This window comes from Topomyia yanbarensis, chromosome 3 (assembly GCF_030247195.1).
Source record: "Topomyia yanbarensis strain Yona2022 chromosome 3, ASM3024719v1, whole genome shotgun sequence".
Lineage (NCBI taxonomy): Eukaryota > Metazoa > Arthropoda > Insecta > Diptera > Culicidae > Topomyia > Topomyia yanbarensis.
Window position 1 is genome coordinate 18,021,391 of NC_080672.1, and position 20,988 is coordinate 18,042,378.

Genomic DNA, 20,988 nt, shown 5'->3' on the forward strand with positions numbered 1-20,988 from the left:
TAATGGCGGTTCGTGTCGCGAGTGCGTACAAAACGATATCGTCGGTATACCCCCCATCTACATCACTCCGGCTGAAGACGTGGAATACTTTGCGCGAAGAAATGCACGAAATGCAAGGAGAGTGGTCCAAACGGACTCGTTGGCTAAGTGGCAGCAAGAGTGGGACAACGCGGAGAGAGGAAGGTGATCCCACCGACTCATCTCAAATGGATCTGCTTGGATGCATAGGAAGCGTGGATAGGTGAACTTCCATTTGACGTAGTTTTTGTCCGGACACAGATGCTTCCGGAAGTATCTGCATGGACATGCTTCGTCACCCTTTTGTCCGGAGTGTGTGATTGTGCAAGAGACGGAACACGTGTCGAATGTCCTAGGTTCGAAAACGTTCGAAGGGGTAGCCGACAATATCGTCGAAGAGATGTACGACGATGAGCATATCCGGGATGCGATCAACAGAGTAGTGAGTAGTACGGGACGCAGCACTGGGTTCGGGTCATCGAGGTGTCAGCGAACTAATCTAACTACGTGAGTGAGTTAGATCTACGCCGCGACTAGTTCAAGTAGATCGTGTCGAAACGGGGAGCTAAATGGCTTATGAAAACAAACATTGGTACTGAGAGAAATTCCGCCGCCGGGGAACTCTCAGTCGGAGTAGGGTAGTTTACCCGCCGGATAATCTCCGAGTAGTAATCTAGTAGTAACTTTACTAGAACAAGCTGTACCTATAGGCGAAAAGTTTACTACCGTTCTACGCATAATTGTATCATCTATAGAATCCCATAGAACATGGAACAATTATGTAGAGAGGCAGTTTATTAGGCATGGAGCCTATTCTCACAGTCACGTCATCTAGAGACTAGAGGAAAATTTCTTTCTAGTCACTACGTGACGTGACTGCGAGAATACGGCCCAATAAATCTCTCTAGAATGTTTAAATTCAATGTTCTGCCTAACCGATTTCTCGTCCAACTTTGATTTCTTTCTCCGATGGTCTGATCTTTAAGTACAAGACACTAGTAGAGTATATCTAACAATAGAAACCGTGAGCACTTAGAAAACATGTCCAAAGTTTCGTCGCTACAAGAGCGCGAACAGTGAAACAGTGTTAGTTAAAGAACGTACCACCAGAAGCCATCAGATTATTTCACCAACATACCAAATCGCTAGCAATCTGGAACGACGGTATAACATGCAACGAGGAAGTCAAACAATATATAAACCATTCAATTCGTGCGTGCGCCTCAAGATTCCCGAATATAGTAGCTACTACTTCAGACAGTGACATTCATCATCTCGTTCTAAATGGTAGACTAATTTCATCATGTGTTTAAATAAAAAAAAACTTTGTTTATTCCTTGATCAAATAAACCCTGCTTAATAGGACCGTCTCGACATAGCGCGATGCGGGGAGACATTGCTAATTTGTTCTTAAAGCTAAAGTGACTAAAAAGGAGCTGTTGTCGTGAATGGTTTTCGCGTGTTTACCGTGTGCATGTTGTATGCACGGGCTGCTTCGGCAGTTTAATTGCAGAGGCAGAGAAACAAAAGAACATTATTCTGGAGATGAATTTGCTTACTTATTCATGTCCGCCGCGGATCTTCGTCGATTTTTACCTGCTAGCGCGTTAACCACGCTCTGATGGTGTGAAACGGATTGCGGTGGTGGCGGGGGTGTGATGGTTGGCAGAGGAAGCGGCGATACGACGCTGTTGTTGATGATACTGATTTGCTGGGTCTGCTGTTGCTGCTGCTGATGCTGCTGTGCATGCACCTGCTGCTGCAGCTGTTGCTGGGCTTGCGCCAGTTGCTGATGCTGTTGTATGTGAATCTGTGTGGCGGCGGCTTGGTTGGAAGTGGTCATTATCTGTTGGGTCTGTTGCTGTTGTTGGACCTGGTGTTGCTGCTGTTGAAGCTTGAGCTGAAGTTGTTTGGTTGTCATGACCAATTGATTCGGAGCCGCACCACCGCTAGTCACATTCAACGTTTGACCCAGCTGTTGTTGACCGTGATGTGTGGCTGCTGGAGTAGGGGAAATGGTTACAAGTAATTCAATTGTCTAGTGAGAGGTTGGAAGCACCTGATATTGGTGTTGCAATTTTCAGCGTCGATCCGGACATTGCCCGCTGTTGAGCTACCCGAGCGGCAATCTGTTTGGCGGTGATGGGTGTTGTAACTGATGTTACCACTGGAAGCTGACCGCTTCGTGACCGTTGGCTAATATTGAGCAGCTGTATTTGCTGACCTGGTTGACCCGTGTTGACTGTCAGGGGCGTTCCTGCACGTATACTCTGCTGGCCCAGTCCTTTCATTCCGGAGGTCACAATTTGAGCTAAATATTGAAAGAAAAAAAATGCTTAGTTCGATTCGAAAAGCTTTACTTTATATAGATCGCACCAATTGGCAAAGAGAGCAGACTAGATCCACCAACACTTGTCTGGGGGTTGGCGAGAACCACCGTTTGTGTAGCGGCTTGGGAATTTGCACTGAGAATGTTGGCCGTCGCACTTCCGGCCACACTGGTAGCAGTATTTCCAGCAGTATTTAGCGCATTCAACTGGGCAGCACCAGCACTGCCAGCGTTGGACACCGGAACGGATACCAGTAGGCTGGTGGTCTGGTGATGACCGGTGTTACCGCCTGCGGCACTATTGTTGGCTGCGTTCAGTACACTGGTCGCACCGGTGGACGGAGCGGAAGAAAGAGTCAGGGAAATTGGTTGCGCCAGTCCGGGGATTTGAACCTGCAATAGAAGAGAATAGGTGAATAAATGGAACTGTTGGTTAGGTGGATTTACCGTGACATACCTGAACATTCTGCAGCCCCGGAATCGACGTCATTGCACCGTGCAGACTAGCAAAGTTCAGTCCCTGTAGGTTAACGGTCGTTTGATGGGGCTGATGGTGATGCTGTATCTGTTGTTGTTGTTGTTGCTGCTGCTGCTGAATTTGCTGAACCTGCTGTTGTTGCTGCTGCTGCTGTTGTTGTTGTGGATGAAGCGTAACCGACGGCGGAGGACTAGAGAGTGGCGATATCGATGATGATGGGGACTGTATTTGCAAATGCTGCTGCTGAGATTGCTGTTGCTGGGGCGTCTTAGGCGATGGTATCGTGAACTGCAGGCCGGGGCTCGCATTCGGAAGGTTATTGGTTAGGTTTATATTACTAGATGAAGTCAGTCTTTCGATTAATGCTGAATTATTATTACTAGTGTTGTTACTACTATTGTTACTGCCTAGATTAGAGGTGTTTGTCACGGTGAGTGCAGAACCGCTATCCACCACTGCAGCGGATGCCGCCTGCTGCTGAGGAGATGGAGATGTGGTGTTTGCCAGTAATGCACTTAGACCTGACATGTTATTAAATATGATGTTGCCGGTTGTGCCTGCCCCGGTACCAGACCCACTTGTGCTACTCACAGCAGCATTTACAGAGGTCGATGATGAAGCATTCGAATGATCCGAACCGGGTGACGATATTCCTTGGATCTGGAGCTGTATATCATTTCCATTACCGGTTGTGATTCGTCGAATACCATCCGCGCCCTGAATTTGCAACTGTATACCTCCGCTTCCATCGCCACCAGTGCTACTCACTCGACGGATTGCCCCACCCAAAGCAGCTGCAACTGCTGCAGCCGCAGACGAACTATTGGCGCTGTTCGTATTGATGTTCAGTATTCGTTGATTTGTACTGTTGATTATCAATTTGCTGGTGGTATTGTTATTTGCATTGTTATAATTCTGACCAGTTGAGTTTCCGGTAGCAGCAACTACGTTAAAGCTCTGTGGAACATTTGAGGTGGTAAGAATGGCGGGAGGTGACGCCAGCTGGGAAGCTAACGCAGACATCGTCACACGAATGTTGGAGGGTTGCATGTGTTGCTGCACTTGCTGCTGTTGATGATCACCTGCACTGACAGGAGCCGATTGAATATTGATTAACTGGGTTTGTCCCATACCACCATTGGTTGGATTACTACTGACGGCAATCAGGTTTGTGTGATTCAGTATCCTCTGGCTACCGGGTTGTTGAATTTGTATTTTTCGTCCACCGACACTATTGAACAGTGCAGCAGCTGCACTTCCAGATATTGTTGTCGTGCCCGTCACCTGATGATGATGTATCGTGTGTTGTGGTTGTTGCTGCTGGACCGTTTGTTGCTGGTGCAATTCAGTACCAGTCTTTCCAACCGGTACAGTCAAACTGCTACTTAGCACAGATGAATTGGTCATGGCAGCCGGAGCACTATTCAACAGACTTATGATAGCAGCATTAGAATTTGATTTAACCGCGTGTTGTTGCTGCTGCTGGTGTTGTTGCTGTTGCTGCTGTTGTTGTTGTTGTTGTTGTTGCTGCTGCTGCTGCTGTTGTTGTTGCTGCTGCTGTTGCTGGCGGAATTGGTTGGCAGAGTTCATTATGCTAAGAGCGATGGCGTCAATCTCCGGATTGTTTGTATGAATTGTGGTAGTAGTGCTTTGATTTTGCTGTTGAGATTGAACATGTTGAGTTTGCTGTTGTTGTTGATGCTGCTGCTGTTGCTGTTGTTGCTGCTGTTGTAACTGCTGTGAAGCCTTATTATCTAGTCTGACCAGCAATGGAACGCGATTCCCTGCAGAACTCGTGGTACCCTGATTGATGATAGTGGCAGTTTGTGGAGCTGATGTGAAGGTAAAGCCTTGAATATTTTGCGTTCCGACGGTAGTGTTCCCCGCACCAGTCTGATGATTGCCACCAGCAGTAGCCGTCAAATTCGAAATTTGACCGGTTGGTTGAACTAGTAATAATGAACCATTGCTGAGACTAAGTGTTTGCTGTTGTGGTTGATGTGTTTGCGCTTGGATTTGTTGCACCTGCTGTTGTTGTTGCTGCTGCTGCTGTTGCTGATGCTGTTGTTGCTGGTGAAGAGTGATCGTAGTGCCCACTGGCTGTTGTGAATTGGAACTGGTGGAAGTATCACAGGTGGTGAAAATTTGTTGATGTCCAGCAGTCGTTGCCAACAGCTGATGCTGGGTTGGAAGTTGCTGTTGTTGTTGAATTTGAATCTGTTGCTGCTGTTGATGCTGCTGAAGCGTAGCCCCTCCAATAGTAATTATGTTGGTGGACGGACCAGCGGTTATGATCTGTGGTTGAGTAAGTTGCTGTTGAACGATTTGCGCTTGCTGCGGCTGTTGCTGCTGATGATTGCCTGGAAGCGCACTCGAATTCGTAGCATTAATCGTTATATTTCCACCAGCTGATGCGATCTGGGACACCAACGCTGGATTAGTTGCTTGCAGTCTGGTTATTAAAGCATGCGTGGGATGAGACTGAAGCTGTTGCTGAATTTGCGAAATTTGCTGTTGAATGTGGGCTTGTTGTTGGATATGAGCATGCTGCTGTTGAATTGCTTGTTGTTGCTGCAGCTGATGCTGCTGTTGTTGATGTTGCTGTTGTTGTTGTTGTTGCTGCTGCACACTTTGCTCTCGCATTCCAGCAGTATGGAGCACCTTTGGTATCTGACCTGGTACTAAGTGGGTAATCTTAACTGACTTTCTACCTTCTTCCGTAAAAATCTCGGTAAATTGTTGTATGTAACGATGTGCATGCGCTCGAGTTCCTAACGTGAACTGACATGCCTCTCCATTTCGCTCATTCTCCCGATAGTCCCGATCAACGTACAACTCTCCCAGATATTCCGAGTTGGACGGTCGTTGAAAAATCGAAAGCTTTATATGGTACGTCCGTGTATCACCCCGACTAACGACCCGGTCCGTCTCCAGAATGTACTCCTCAATAAGCTGCGGTATACAATCCCTACTTTCCTTAGGCCCATCATACTTTCGTGCAAATTTCTCCACGTTTACATCCGTCGGAGTTGCCAACTCGGGCAGTTCCAGATTCGGTACATTAACCGTTGGACTCACATCGGATGGTTTCTTCGGCAGTGTGAAACTAACCACGCTTCGTTTGGTCGCTGCGTACTGGCGCGGCTTTGCCCGGTACTTTGTCATGAAGTCGCTCAGTTCCAGCCCGAAACTGTGAGTAAACTGATCCGTTTTCCTTTTACGATTGATGGCGACCTGGGAAAACTTTTTCGCCTGTCGCCTAATCGGTGTCGTGTTGAAGATGTGACGTCGGTGCTGCTGGTTGATAGCCATAATGCCTACCTCCGGATTTGGATCCAGACAGAGAGGCTCGGCCGTTGCCAAAACCAGCTGACTTTCCAGGGCGAGCTTCTCCTCCGGACTCCAATCGCCGTCGGCGGTAAGCAGATTGACGTCGGCTAATAAAGTCTAATGAAAAAAAGATTTGAATATACATCCAAAACTTGACTAACAATGTTTATTTAAAAGCAACCGAAGCACTCACCTGGTTAGTCGGTTTCAGCAGCACATGGTACGTATCACAGGTAAAGATGGGAAACGACTGCCGATAGTCCCGAATCTCCGCAATCACACATCCAGAATAGAATAAGCCAGGACATTTGGTCTCGAACATATCAACAAGTACGAGCGGGAGTTCCTCGCGGTCGATGCACTCCAGCAGTTCTTCTTCCTCGTACGGCCACCGGATCGTCTCCTGGAGTAGCTCGGAGTTGATATCCATCGTGGCGGTTCCCGACAGGGGTGAACCGGCACGTTCCGACGATATAGCACCACTTTTTGAGATCTACGCACATAATTAAATATTAGATACACAAACCTTGAGAACTGAAAGAACTATAACTCACATTTCGCCCTCCATCACATGATTGCTCAGTTCCTCTTCTAAATGCTAACGAATATCCTTTATTGCCGGGATAGAGATTTAGGATCAGAGTGTTGAGATTTTCTCGCAACACCAGTTTTTCCAACAGAAACGACGTATTCCTTAAGTTAAGCTGGTGGGAAAAATGCCGTCAGTACTCCACCAGAATCATACATTATTTCATCACTTACCCTATTAGTTTCAGTATTGTCCTCAGCTAGTAATTCAAGATACAATTCCCTAAGCTTGTCATGTATGTTAAACTTGCCGTTGGCGTGAGTGCTTCCACCAGTCGACGATGGCCCAGTGACAATTCCAAGACTAGCGGACGAGGGAGAAGCTGCGGATCCATACGGATGGCTGCCGCTGCTACTGCCACCGCCATGATACTGAACATGATGATGCGAATGATGATGGTGGTGATTGCTACTACTGCTGCTGCTACTACCGGCAAAATTAGTGGCGCCGGTGGAAGAACTGTTGATTGATGAAGACCCTGATGTTGATGGTGTTAGTGATCCGGCCGAGGAAGATAGTTTCGACTTTTTTGATGGGGAGCTACTGACATAGCCGGAATCAGTCGCTCCCCTCTTGTCGATGTGATGGTGATTGCTGAGTGATAAACTGTTGGCCGAAACACTGCTACTCGTCGATAACTTAAACAGCTGGGAGGTCGAACTGGCACTGCCGGAACCAAGACAAGAGGAAGATAACGAAGTAGACGGCGTTGCGAGAAGTGTTTCAGGTGGCGAAGTTGACTGGATTCCACTTAGCGTAGCATATGATGACGATGGGAGAGGACTGGTGGCACTGCTGCTGCTGCTGGTGTTGAACAGTGGAGTGCTGTCATTCAGAATGGGACTAGGTAGACTTGGATACTGAGGCGGCGGATCGATTAACAAGGTCTGCTGGCGCGAAGGAGACTTTCTTAGTTTACAGTAAGCATCATTTAACATGTACTGCGGACAAAAACAAACGCATTACAGTGGTTACTAGTATGTTAAAGGTACTTCATACTTACATCAGCTTCTTGACATGATGCAGGTTCCAAACTTTGCATTGTGGTTCGTACAGATATGCTATTGATTTATACATTCACAATAGAATATACAGTTTTGAAAACTGTTTGATAGGACTCAATTGACTATACTGTAACTCTGCATCTGATGACTGGAATAAAAGAGCAAAAAAACAAACATCAGTGACACGGGTTCATTTATTCACACCAAAGGATTAGACGGGATTAATAGTAAAAGTGAACTTTACAAATTCAGATTAAGTTTAAAACCTTTTTTCTCCTGTATCATATTGCAGCATTTTCAATGTTCTACATCAGTTTCTGATGCAATAACGGAATAATTCCGTTTAGATTTCATTTTATGGGGTTAATCAATGGTCGCTGAGATTTGGGTACGAATTCTATGCCAATTATTTGCTTGTTGCAATCATAGATACTAAACGTGCTAAAATTCATTATTTGTCAACATCGTACGACATGAAAATTGTTCCCTGTTAAGTAATACAAATTGAACGGAAAGGTTCAAAACAGTGTCCTTAAAGTGGTGCAACCTTATTTTATTGTTTTTTTCAAATATTGCCTGACAAAACTAATACTACGTATCATTGAAATGTATAAAACTTCGAAACAACACAATGATTCAGGGCTGAAACACAAGCAAAAGCTCAAGATGCTGCACATCAACATGGGCACTGTTTTCCTTGTCACTACGTAAAACTGTTTGCCAGATATTATTTTTCTTTCATCTGGCAGCGATATTACGTTATATGATTCTTTAGGAAGATGTCTTAACTGGTTTTATGTTGCTGTTGTTGGTCGAAGTATCGAGTCGAGCCGCCCCCACTGTCAAATTTGTGGGCTCTTCTTGTTATGATAAACAAATTCTTTTCTGAGATTTTCTCACTTTCTCACGAAGGCCCTTCTCACCGGCTCATTCTTGTTAGCGGTAGACATACCTAGTTGCCAGTATTACCCGTATAAGATCAATAAGCACCTTGACATTTCAAATAGTGGTTAAATAGTGGTATCTACCCGGATAGAATTTTACAATAGCCTTTACCCTACAAACAATCATAAAACAATAAATATTATAGTTATTACTGTTTCAACATTGTTCGATGCCAAGTTCTCACAGTAGATTTACAATAAAATTTCATGTAACAATAAATTTCACTGTTCGACAAAAAACTGATACAGTGCGTTCACATTAAATTTTACTGTTTTCGAGAAAAAAATGTATGGAGAAAAATTGATTTTTTAATGATACATAACCACCCCCCTTTTTCACTGTAAAAGTCTATTTTACATTGAAATTTACTGTAAAAACGTTAAAGTTTATTGTTTTTGTATTGTAGCATAACACTAAAACTTACTGTAAATTATTGTAAAATTACTGTACTGTTACAGTGAAAATCATGGTTTTGTTACTGTACATTTCTATTCGGGTAATACTATGTTCACACTACAGAGTTAAAACACGTTATAATAATTAGCAACAAGAAATATGTTATCTTGATGACGTTCACACTACGAGTTAAAACGTGTTTTAACGCTATCTTGATAACATTTTTCTTGCTACTAATTTTTATAACATGTTTTAACTCTGTAATGTCAACATGCTATAATACATAGTTTGATAATTTTTTTGTCGTGCCATATCGTTTTTGCTTGAAACGAACTATATCAATATTCTTATAACCCCAACTGCTGTCAAAATGTATGAACTGACAGCGGTTACAACCTGACTCAGTTTCGGGGTCTCGCAAAAACGGCAAAAGCTTAAAAACAAATTTATTTCGATTCTAAAGGGTTTTAACCTTGTGGTCATCCACATCATTTCGGATTAGAAAAATCTCTTTAGAAAACTTTCTAACTCATGTGGGATTCGAGTCCAGATGCTGCGTACAAGGCAATCGACTTATCAACTACGCCAAGCTAACCTCCCCCCCCTTCCCTTCAAATTTTCTCATAGACACAACTATTGCTAATATCTAGCAAGTTTTCATTCTGGGATGCTCACAGAAGTATAGAGAACTTTACAATCTGTGACTGTATTAGTGTGTTCAGCGGTTTCTTTTCCTCCACCTGATATAGGTGGAGGTAATTAAATCGAGAATAGCTTTTCGGTTTAATTATTTTAGTAACCAGTATTGAGCGTCTCCAGAATAAGTTAGAGTAGAGCGACATAGAGAATTTCAATACAACTACAAATATTTTAGGAAAGCTATTCCACATATTTAATTTGGCTGACTGTTTTATACATGACAGCTGGAGGAAAACAGACCCCCTCTGTAGTAGTGCGCGTGTGTATGATATGCATAAAAATCTTTGGTGACCATCTCAGGCGAGAAAAAAAAACCAAAGTTGGAGGATGGAGACGTCAACCTCCTTTATTAAACGAACACTTTCTAGTATCGCAGCAGAGCTCTGTCATGATATCTCTCGTACGTATTCGATCACCGAGCACATCTTCGGATTTACTGATTTTAAGCTATTTGTGGAAAAATCTGCAATCTTTTGAAATTGTCTGCGACGGACCGAGGAGTCTTCAGCATTGAATACATGTCATTGAAGTAGGGCAGAAACGGCAACGGTCCCAAGCAACTACCTTTGACTAATCCTGACGTAGAACTGAATGTGGGGCCTGTCAATTTCTAATAACAACCATTATCTCTCGGTCTATGGGATTGAAACAACTGCAAAAAGTAGTGTTAATTCCAAGAATATTCATTTTAAGGATTATAATATGGTTCTACTAACCAAAACCATTCTCTAGAAACCTCTAGAATACCGAAGGTTTTCCCCAGAAAGTACTATTCTACAGAAAAGCATTACCCAGAATTAAACAATACCCAGAAATTTATATGCCAGATATAACAATTTCTTACAAATTTTGGGCAAGATGGGGACATATTGCTTGGGATTGGGGAAAACCTTGATGAGAATCAATCATCTCGTAATAATCATTTAGCTCCCCTCGAAGAATGAACTACCAGCAGCATTATTTCGCGACCCGATAACATTTTTTTTATTTTGCTTTTAGTAATATGAACATACATGTGGCACGCAGCTTAGTTGCCTTTAAATCATATAGTCGAACAAAAAATAGTTAAAACGCCAAATAATTTGCCATATTCATCCACTCATCATTAGTTTATCATATTGATTTCTTCTTACAAACGAGCAATTCTTGGAATAACGCTTGCGCGCAAACTTGTGTACTTTTGATCTAACCGGTTTACTCAAACATAGAGGTTGATACCTTCTTTCGAGTTTTCTTTGAAATCATATCAAAATCGAGATGAATGCAAATTTTAACAAAGGGTATGGTGGGTTTATAGAACATTTATTGCTCGGTTCGAAAGTATTTTCATATCTTAAGTCAAAATGTGCTTATACCAAACGACTGTTATGTCAAATGACCAACTACCATAATAACTATTATATCAAGTGATATTATGTCAAACAGGGTAGTCTTGTTAAAAAATTAGAACAATTTTCTAAGTGTTGTATCGCACTGTTCACACTGATTATTTTTCTTTCGAATACAAGATTTTAGGTGGACGGGGATTTTCTCGAAATAATTTGTGCTAGCTTCCCGACCATTCTGCTAAACTTAAACATAACGTCATTAACATAACATAACGACTCCTAGCAGCAGTAGGGGATGAATTCCACACTCTCCCTTTCGATGCTGCTTATTCGACCCTGCCTAGCAAACTAGTGTTCCGTTCTAGTTTGCTAGGCAGGAAGCTAGGCGCGATGATGAGATTGGATGTTTAAGGCAAGGTATCGAGTCATTGAATTCTTACAGATTGCAAAAAACACAATTCTTCTTTGCAACGCAGCGAAAGTGCCATTGTCAATGCGAAACCCTAACATTCTTATCCAATAACAGCAAACTGCTCTGAAACCATGTATACCGAAAGAGCTGCGAACGATAGTTTTACACTATTTTTATCAAATATCAAAAACGACGTCACTGAGCAAGAAAGTTCGATTCTTGTGAAAGAATGCTTAAACGTAAATGGTTCAGCAAAGGTGAAAAAAACTCGTTTCGAGTAGGCAAGACGTTAGTACGTTAGACTACGTTTCATTCAAAGTGGAGCTGGACACTAGTTCTTTCATCGGGCACTTGGCCACACGGAGTACGTTTCAGGGAATTTCGGTATCTTCGTCATGATGTACCCTTGATACCAACCGTTCGAGTTATTGTTGTGGGAATTGTTTCAGTGTTAAAAAATGTTACTGGTTGTGTATTTCATGTGAATTCTTTTTGTAAATATTGTATTTATACTTCCTGTAAATTTAAAGTACTGCACATTAGTTTTAAGTTTTCAATAAGACAGCGAAAGTCAATTGAATAAACAAACAAATACAAATACAAAAAACCTTTTTTAATCCATCTAGCGGTGCAATTGTGCCTTTCTCATTCCTCTAAACTATGGCACGGAGGCTTTTTATGTTCAACATAATTGTGGAAATGTCCATTACATTCTTAGTACACTTTGCACTTATACACAATGGCATGCCAGCCACGAACTTGATGAGCTACGTGTCGACGGTGAAACACTTGAAAAAAAAATATCATACTCCATTAGCCTAATCGGCATTAGATCAATGTTATCTGCTTGCTAACTCATTTTGTCATGCGGGGGTGGGTATGTGAGGAGGGCGAAAGTCCCATGAACGAACGACACCCCAGCTTAAATTGGTATGCTTTGTGATATAGTGGTGGTTTAAAGATGATGGGGTTGAAAGGGAGGGGTATGAGGGCTGGATGGGGTAGTGGCCTGAGGGGTGATTTAAGGAGATTTTTTTAAAGGAGGGGAGTGAACAGTAGAGGGGGGGGGGGTGTAACTCCTCTCCGTAAACCATCAACTACGCCCCTGTCAATATCCAGAAACCTTATGCGAGTCGAAAAAAAAATTTGGCCGGGATTAGGTTGACGTTTTTCAGAGTGATTGCATAACCTTTCTATATGAGAAAGGCAAAAATGTGCCAAAATCCAAAAAAGTGAATCGTCGTCAAATTTTTTTCGAGTTTGCATCAAATCTCGACGTTTCATGCACCTTGAACACATTTAGCATCAAAAATAAAAATTCTTTTTTTAAATTTTTCCTATAGTTTATATGAGAAATTTCTGTGTGGCCGCACTCTGAAACCCGTAATTCTGGAACCAGAATTCCGATCGATCCAAAATTCAATAGCAGCCGATGAGAAGGTTGCACCTTTCATTTGAGACTAAGTTTGGGCAAATCGGTCCAGCCATCTCTGAGAAAAATGAGTGACATTATTTGACACATACGCACATACATACACACACACATACACACACATACATACACACATGCACACACACATACAGACTTCCGATCTCGACGAACTGAGTCGAATGGGATATGAGACTCGGCCCTCCGGGCCGAGATTAGGTTTTTCAGATTGATTGCATAACCTTTCTATATGAGAAAGGCAAAATAACTGGGCCCTATTCTCACGGTCACGTGACTAGAAGAAAATTTTCTTCTAGTCACTAGGTGATGTGACTGTTAGAATAGCTCCCTTGATTTGCTCTAGAATACCTATCCATCTTGTAAACTCCATGCCTTTCATCTTGTCATTCATGCATAATAAATCGGTACGGGAGAATTTTAAGTGGCAATCAAAACAATCAAACATATACACAGATTTTTTGTAATTTGTTTATTTGACACGGTTCATTGCGGTAACATAACGGAGCCGTAGGCCTATTAAATTATTACAATATGTGAAAATAAAAATGAAAAAATATAAATATTATGAAGTATCCTTCGGGTCTCGTCAGAGTAATGTTCTATTACGCATGGAGATCTTCTTTCGCGACGGGGTAACATTTGTCTGTTCGCAGGGTGCATCTTGTGGGTCGATTGATTTTCTCTTGTCGCCGTCAATGTCATCATCGTCTATGGTGTTTTTATGTTCTCGATCAGATGTTTCTCCTATCTTATAGCCCTTAAGGATCACGAGAGTATCATTGAACGCCCGACACACGCGTATCTTCCTCACACAACTAGTGAGTGCGGGGTCTCCCTAGAAATCGACTTCTATCAGATTTGCTGCTGAGCATAATTTTAGCTTGTCTCTTTTCCGGTATTCGCGCTACATGTGCAGCTCACTGTAGCCTGTTTCATCGGCCTTCCAATATCAGTATGTTTGTATACTAGACACTGTTCGTGGTTTAATGGTCAGCGCAATCCTCCATTTTGTACTGTGCCGCGGAGTACCAACGCCCACGCCTCGTAGCCACACAGAGCTAGTACAGAGTATCAGCGATTTGTATGTAACAAGTTTTGTGCGCGTCTATAGGCTACGGTACTTTAGCTAACTACGTAAACCGCACCCCAGCCTCCCTGCAAAAGACAAAAATGCTACTTCCACTGCACTGCACCAATGATGGCGATATCGTCGGCAAAGCGAAGGAACATGTGACATCTCTTTATGATGATTTCGTTCCTATGCACAACAAAATATTTTAGAGTTAGCAATGGTTTTTGGTCTCACGCTGAAGCAACGACATTGAAGTATCGCCCATATATTTTTTGACCGTGTTTTCTCAATAACGATCATTGTTACTACTTACAGCTTATTAATAATCAAAATTTTCGAAAAAGAAAGGTTTCGCTCTTAACTGGCAAAAAAGTATCGTTCTGATGGAATGCATATAGAGTGGAAAGTTAAACTTTAAATAAACAAAGCATATACAGTCTCGTCGTGTTATTTCTGTATTTTGAGTAGAATCCAATTTTTTTTTGTGAATTTGTTTTGTTTCGAAGCCTTCATTCGCATGTATAGAATATTGACATTGTTTATATTATTATTTTGGAAACAGTACGCAAAATGTGACCTATATGTACATTTTCGTGAAAAATCGTTTTGTATTTATTAAAATCAAACGTTATAAGGGGGTGGCGCTCTTATCTCGTCAAAAGTGGCCCATCTTACACACCTTTTCCGCTTGTTTGCATATTTTCACAAAATTCAATTATTTTGATGTATACTTTTCAATGTAAGCAGCCGAAGTGCAGTCTAGTAAAGGGGAAATACGAAAATAAGTATTAGATAATATCGTTTTCAAAATCACAAAAATCGATGTCGCGAACATCACGACCCCAGGGGTTGTGTAGTAAGCGTGACCGCCAGTGGGTTTGGGTTCAATCCCAGTCGAGGTCGTTGAAATTTGTTGAGGTCACGTCTTCCTTCGGAAGGGAAGTAAGACCGTTGGACTCGGTCCATGTGTTGATGGACCGAAATATAGAATCCACATGGTGCAGTGCGGACAGAGATCGACGGAAAAAAGAAAATGACGAGAAAATTAGGGACCATTCATAAATTACATAACACTTTTAGGGGAGGGATACAACGAAGATTTTTTTCCATGGTTTGTTACATGTTACATACTTTGTGAGTAGTCCCACAGATCACTCGAAATTCAGATAAATGAAAAATATTCTGACATTTGTCTTAATCAAGCGTAACAATTTACGATGGAAACATGAATTAAATACAATTGCAAGAATTTCGAGCAATTCATTTGGAACAGGCGCTGGTCCGTCTGTTTTAAATGGGCTATCGAAATAGGGAGTATTCGATATGTAAAAGGCAGTGATTTTCTTTCCGGGCTTTTTTTCTTTCAGGGCACCTATCGCATGTTAGGAAATGAATATCAATGATTGTAATAAAAACAGTTTCCTTCAATCCAAAATCTAATTTACATAAAAATCTTACACACAAAAAGCGCAATAATATAAAAAATTACACATTTTTGTATGATGTAAAAAATTGTATTACATTACACAAAAATGTGTAGTTTAGCATGAAAATTTATAAATCAGTTCAATTGAATTCGATTATATACAGTGGTTTATAGAATTTGCATTGTCACTATTATAGTAGTTTTAACGCACATAAAGATACGAAAGAATTTCACAAAGTCGGAGAGACTCGATTCGATTCGAAATTTGTATTCAACGACAAAAAATGCATGGTGTTACAAAAAAAGCAATTGTTATTTTAGGAGCGCCCAAAAATACTGATTAGAAAATAATGTTGTTATGGTTCCACAAGAAATTTTAAATAATTGAAACAACACAATCGATCGTCATTTTGGCAACACGGGCGGGTTGAAAAGCGACATTGAAACCAATTCAGAAACATGTGATGACCTACTATTACTTTCTCATTCACAAAAATGAACGCTCAACATAAAAGCACTGTGCAGCCGACTACATACATATTAGCAGGTATGTAATGTGTAGATGTACGTAACAACCGTGCCTTATTATGATATTTGCTTGGACGTCATCTGTGTCTCACTGACAAATGCTGAAAGTGGAGAAATTTTCTCACTTATTTTTGCGAGCACTTCAAAATTAAGGGTTTGGACATTTAAACAAAACCAATGAATATTCGTATGAACGAATTCAAAACAAAAGTTACTACTCAGACATCTAGTTTGACAGTCCCATGTGAAAGATTCGAGTGAAATTTGCTCACAATTCAACAGACTACACAGAGAAATTGCGAAGAGAAATCTCTCCTCACGCCTTCAAAGAGAACTACAAGTAGACTTTAAATAGAACAATATGCCTACCTTATGACAAACAATGATTTCAATATCCTTTTCAAAACACGCAGCGAAATTCCTAGTTTCTGGGAAAATCGAAAGTTTTTCATAGCACTGTTCCGACGGAGGTCACCGATTTTTCACTGATACTTCAGAAGCTCACGTTTCTTATTTTGTGTAAAAGAAAAGGTAAAAAGATTCCCGAATAACATACCAACATTTTACAACTACGACTAGTAGACGGTTTTAACGACGGTGAGAGGCATCCTCTTTTCACACACGCGAAACTCTCAGAGCTTCTTCCTTCGGACTTATGCTGCTGATCGTCAATGCAATTCACTTTTTTCGCGTTAGGGTAGGACGTCAACAGTAATCCCCGTACATGCAACTATTGCTTTGATAAATTTCGTTTTTGTTGAACTTTCAGAATATGAAGCAAGAATAATTCAAAACCATCTTCAGTGTTCCGATTTTCCAGACAAATAAAAAAAATTAAACAATTTCTCACTCGCGATGCAATATCCCAACTACCGACGTTGGCACCTTATTTCTTCTGGTTCTGCTGGTAGCACTATATGTGCTAGTGAGTATGAAAAAAGTGTTCACGAGACGAATCCTTCCCATTCAGAATCGAACTACACAATACGACCGAAATTTGTTGCATATTATTCGGATTTAAGCACAAAAAACAACACCGAACATTTACTTTTCAATTTACAGCCATTCTGAAGCTCATAGTCGGATACTTTTCTTGCATTTTCCCATCGAAGGTCTGCTACAGCGGACACACAATAAAAATTAGACTTTTCGTTTCCACACACTTTTCATATTAGATTTTGACAACTAAGTGACAGATGTATGTACGGATCGACGGGGAGACAGAAGTATAAAACAAAACTTTTTGTACTCCCAGGTGATACTGCATCGGCGATCTGATGACGTACACAATACTACCCTAACCTGGCAGTACAGCGGGCTAACGGCAACCGTGACATAATTCCACTCACACAAATGCGTTTATTGAATGAAATATACCTTTGATTGATAAACTTCGCTCTGTGGAGGATTCAACAAACTGTGCATCTGTATTAGTCACACATGTGGCTGCTGCAGGGAGATAGTATTTGTGTGAGAAACGGGCGGCCGAAAAATGATGAATGAACACCCGACGGCTGTAGCACAACACAGTGGGCGTTATGAACGCTCCAGTGGTCTATATTTAAAAACGCATTCCTTAAAAAGGGGAATTCGAAAAAGATCGGTGTACTGAGATAAGCCAAGTTAAAGTAGAAGTACCAATTTAGCTCTGTTCATTAAAATTCAAGAATGACAGATGTTATTATTTTATAACAAATTAAATAAAACTCGTAAGAACAGATATTAAATATATTAGAATGTATAAATTGGATGTAAGCTTCAACTGTTAAAATCTAAATTAGATGGAAAATCTGTCGTTTTTTATACATTATAGATTTAATTCAAGATGTAGATTTTTGATTCTCAAAATTAACATTTATGAAGCATATCGATAGATCTTAATGTGAAATATGTATTTTGATGCAATATCTGGGGGGGGGGGGCTTATTTAGGGAAAATGTAAAGTAATGTGAAGATAATTGTAATGTAATGTAAAGAAGTCTTGAAAGGAAAATTAAAATATAAAATATTCAACGCAACGATTTTTATTGATCTCTTGAAACGTTCAAAGGGAGTGACATTGGTCTTTTAAACCAGTCGTCGTATGTGCCAGCCCAGGCTAACAAGGATTCTCGGTGTCTGTAAGATCATAGCATTAGCCACACAAATCAGCGGCTAAGTCTGTCAAAACAGAAAGACGAAAAGTTTATGGCTTTAGCTTATTAGGCGCTTGTATTCACCAAAATCAGAAAGTCAGGAAGTTTCAACTGTGCTAGTAATTGCTTCCAAGTCAGATTCAGCTATTATCGAACGCAAAATCGTTAATTACAACCTTTGACCCTCAAACGATGTATGGAACACACCCACCGAGGACATGCTGGGTGAGATGCAGCGGAAATTACAGTAGGAGGCCATGATTTAGCCAGAAATACCTGAACAACCGAAGGTGAATTATGTCAAGAGTAGCTGTTTAATACCATGTTCACACTACAGAGTTAAAACATGTTATAATAATTAGCAACAAGAAAAATGTCATCAAGATAGCGTAAAAAAACCCGTTTTTTATCGTAGTGTGAACGTAGTATAACTGGAACTGCTGCGACTTGCGTAAGCGCAACGATAGCGACAGTTTCCTTTTTTTAGAGCGTTTCGATGACATCAGCGACGGTCTCAAAGAATCGGACAGGGAAGTTTTTGGACGACTCGCTGCAGTAGTTTCCAATAGGACGTTTACACAAGCTCAATCGTTTGAAAGTCACAAGAGCTCGAGAACAATTTTAGTGTAATTCTATAGGAAATATCGACATTATGATCGACGAAAATCTTCGTGTCATGGGGGGCTCGATAGTCGGTAGAAATTAAAATTTTCATAAACGCCGTTATTGGGTGGTAGTCTTCTACTTTCTCAACAATCAATGTTTTTATTTCTTAGTACCTGGTTTCACCAGAAAATAACATCAATTTTATCGTAGGCCGTCGCTGGTAAATGTGTATAATCCAATCTTCAACCAGGCACCAATCTGGAATAATGACGCTATTCACGTTGACAGATTACATTATCGTTTAATGCTCGAAAGAAAAATCGTTTCTCCAGTGATATCATTCTCAAAATTTAGAAAATTTTGGATGATCACTGGCCTTGGCTATCTGTGGGAGGCACGGCGGCGGATATCGGAGTAATTGAGGGTTTTGCCTCGACTGCGGAATCTGCAAGTAATACCGATAAATATATCATAACCAAAAGAAAATGAATTGAACCTTACAATATCTTACCTGTTTTATGGGTGTAGGCCTCCCTTCAATCTTTTCAATTTACTGATCTGAGCTGCTTCGCAAACTTACAAAAATATCGTTTATCAAAACTTTGTGCATATCGTTGGCTTAGATGGTTTGAGCCGTCACTCAAAACTTCTATGAATCTGTGAATCTCGCGAATGAAACACTTTTTCCGATAACACATCATACTCGACCACAGGGGCTATGAAAACGGTTTCAGACCAACACTCACACTAGACCAGCAGTGGCCGTACTTCGCTTAGCCTTTCTTGTGCTGGATACCTTTTTTGTGAAAGAGTGTTCAATACAATTGCTGTCAGCCTGTTTTGATCTATCGTTTTGCAAATTGCGAGGAATTCCAAGAAATTTTGTTGCAAAAATACCCCAGGGGAAAACTGTATAATAAAACTGTGGAATAAAATTGCTCTTTGCACTTTTCATGTATCGTTTTCTAAGATGTGTTCACATTTGGTCGAATAGTCTACATGGGAACTTGAGGCAAGACGTATCTCCAAAAACGGATGGCTCCACACACATTGAATGTGTGTAAATCTAGTCAATTCTCTCCGAGTGGGTTAATGTTATAATTTTGGAAAACACAGTGCCGGGTAGAGGTAGGTGATCACTACAATGTGAGCCATCTTTGACCTTGAATAATTATGAACGATATTCGAGACTACGTACGACTTTATCTACCTATCGCGTCGTTTACAATATGGAAAAACATCCCAACCCAATTTTCGTGGCAGTATTTTTATGACACGCAGAGAGGAACAGAGAACCTACACGTAATTCGTGAAAAATCACTGAAAGGATGAGAAAGTCGAATTCATTGGTTATAACTGATCTTAATCTGACCGTTAAACCTCTACAAATTGTAGCGATGCATTTTTTTGCTATTGGAGATTAAGAAAAACTACAATGTATAACGAATACAGACATTCTCATCTAGCGCAACGTCTCCACCTGCTCAAGTGACATTTCAAATAAACTAAAAAGATACTGAACTACTTTTTCAAATATTCTTGTTCTGGGGATAAGGTAAAACATTTTTTGATGAAATGAAAAAAAAAATGAATGAATGTGCGGTATTATTATCTACAAAATTGCCACAAACTTTCCCACTGTGCAAGGCGGCTGAATTCGTTATATCAAAACTATAGTGTGAGCGACATCCCGATAAAGAGTGAGAAGGAGCAGATAAAAAGGAAATCGTGGAAAAGCAAATAAAATGTGCGATTTTACAATACTATTTGTCAAATACAAATCGTTTAACGAGAAAAATATACGTTGCTATCCTATTACTGATAACTTACCTTCCGAATAAAATGCTTCGGCTTCTAGAATCGCAGAGGCTCGACAATCTGCACGATAGTTTGCCTTTTAATTTTGCTCATCCACACAACGTACTTTTTCTTTACTCATTCATACACGAAGGAAGCGAGCAAGAGGCAAACCTAGTTCATAGTGCGCTGTCTCGCCACTACAGGAATGTCACAAATTTCAGCGAAATGTTGTTCCCACACTAGCACAGAAGCGATCAAACACTGCGGCACACTATTGTTTTTCAATTGAACCCCCTTCAATCGATTAATACGCTCTAAAACTCTTTGAATTGAATCTGGAAATAAGACAAAAAATTGCACCATCCAACACTCGCGTTTATAAACACATTTGACGCACACAACGGGATTTGACAGCGGTGTCAGACAGCTCATGAAATATTTCC

General features: G+C 40.9%; 1 protein-coding gene across 1 annotated transcript; it reads right to left on the reverse strand.

Moving 5' to 3' along the window:
* Positions 1-1,326: 1,326 nt before the first annotated feature.
* Positions 1,327-20,917, reverse strand: LOC131688449 (uncharacterized). Its single transcript, XM_058972710.1, has 9 exons — positions 20,576-20,917; positions 7,748-7,896; positions 6,918-7,685; positions 6,710-6,859; positions 6,349-6,648; positions 2,805-6,272; positions 2,395-2,740; positions 2,078-2,329; positions 1,327-2,019 (listed from the first exon to the last, which is right to left on the reverse strand). Exons 2-9 carry the CDS (start codon positions 7,784-7,786, stop codon positions 1,574-1,576), a joined length of 5,769 nt encoding a protein of 1,922 aa, XP_058828693.1. The 5' UTR covers positions 7,787-7,896; positions 20,576-20,917; the 3' UTR covers positions 1,327-1,573.
* Between the last annotated feature and the right edge of the window lie 71 nt (positions 20,918-20,988).

Coding starts and splice junctions, on each gene's coding strand:
- LOC131688449 (XM_058972710.1), bottom strand. CDS start 7,786: ATGCAAAGTTTGGAACCTGCATCATGTCAAGAAGCTGAT. Junction 6,860..6,917: donor ACAATACTGAAACTAATAGG/GTAAGTGATGAA, acceptor TTTTCCCACCAG/CTTAACTTAAGGAATACGTC. Junction 6,649..6,709: donor CATGTGATGGAGGGCGAAAT/GTGAGTTATAGT, acceptor TTATGTGCGTAG/ATCTCAAAAAGTGGTGCTAT.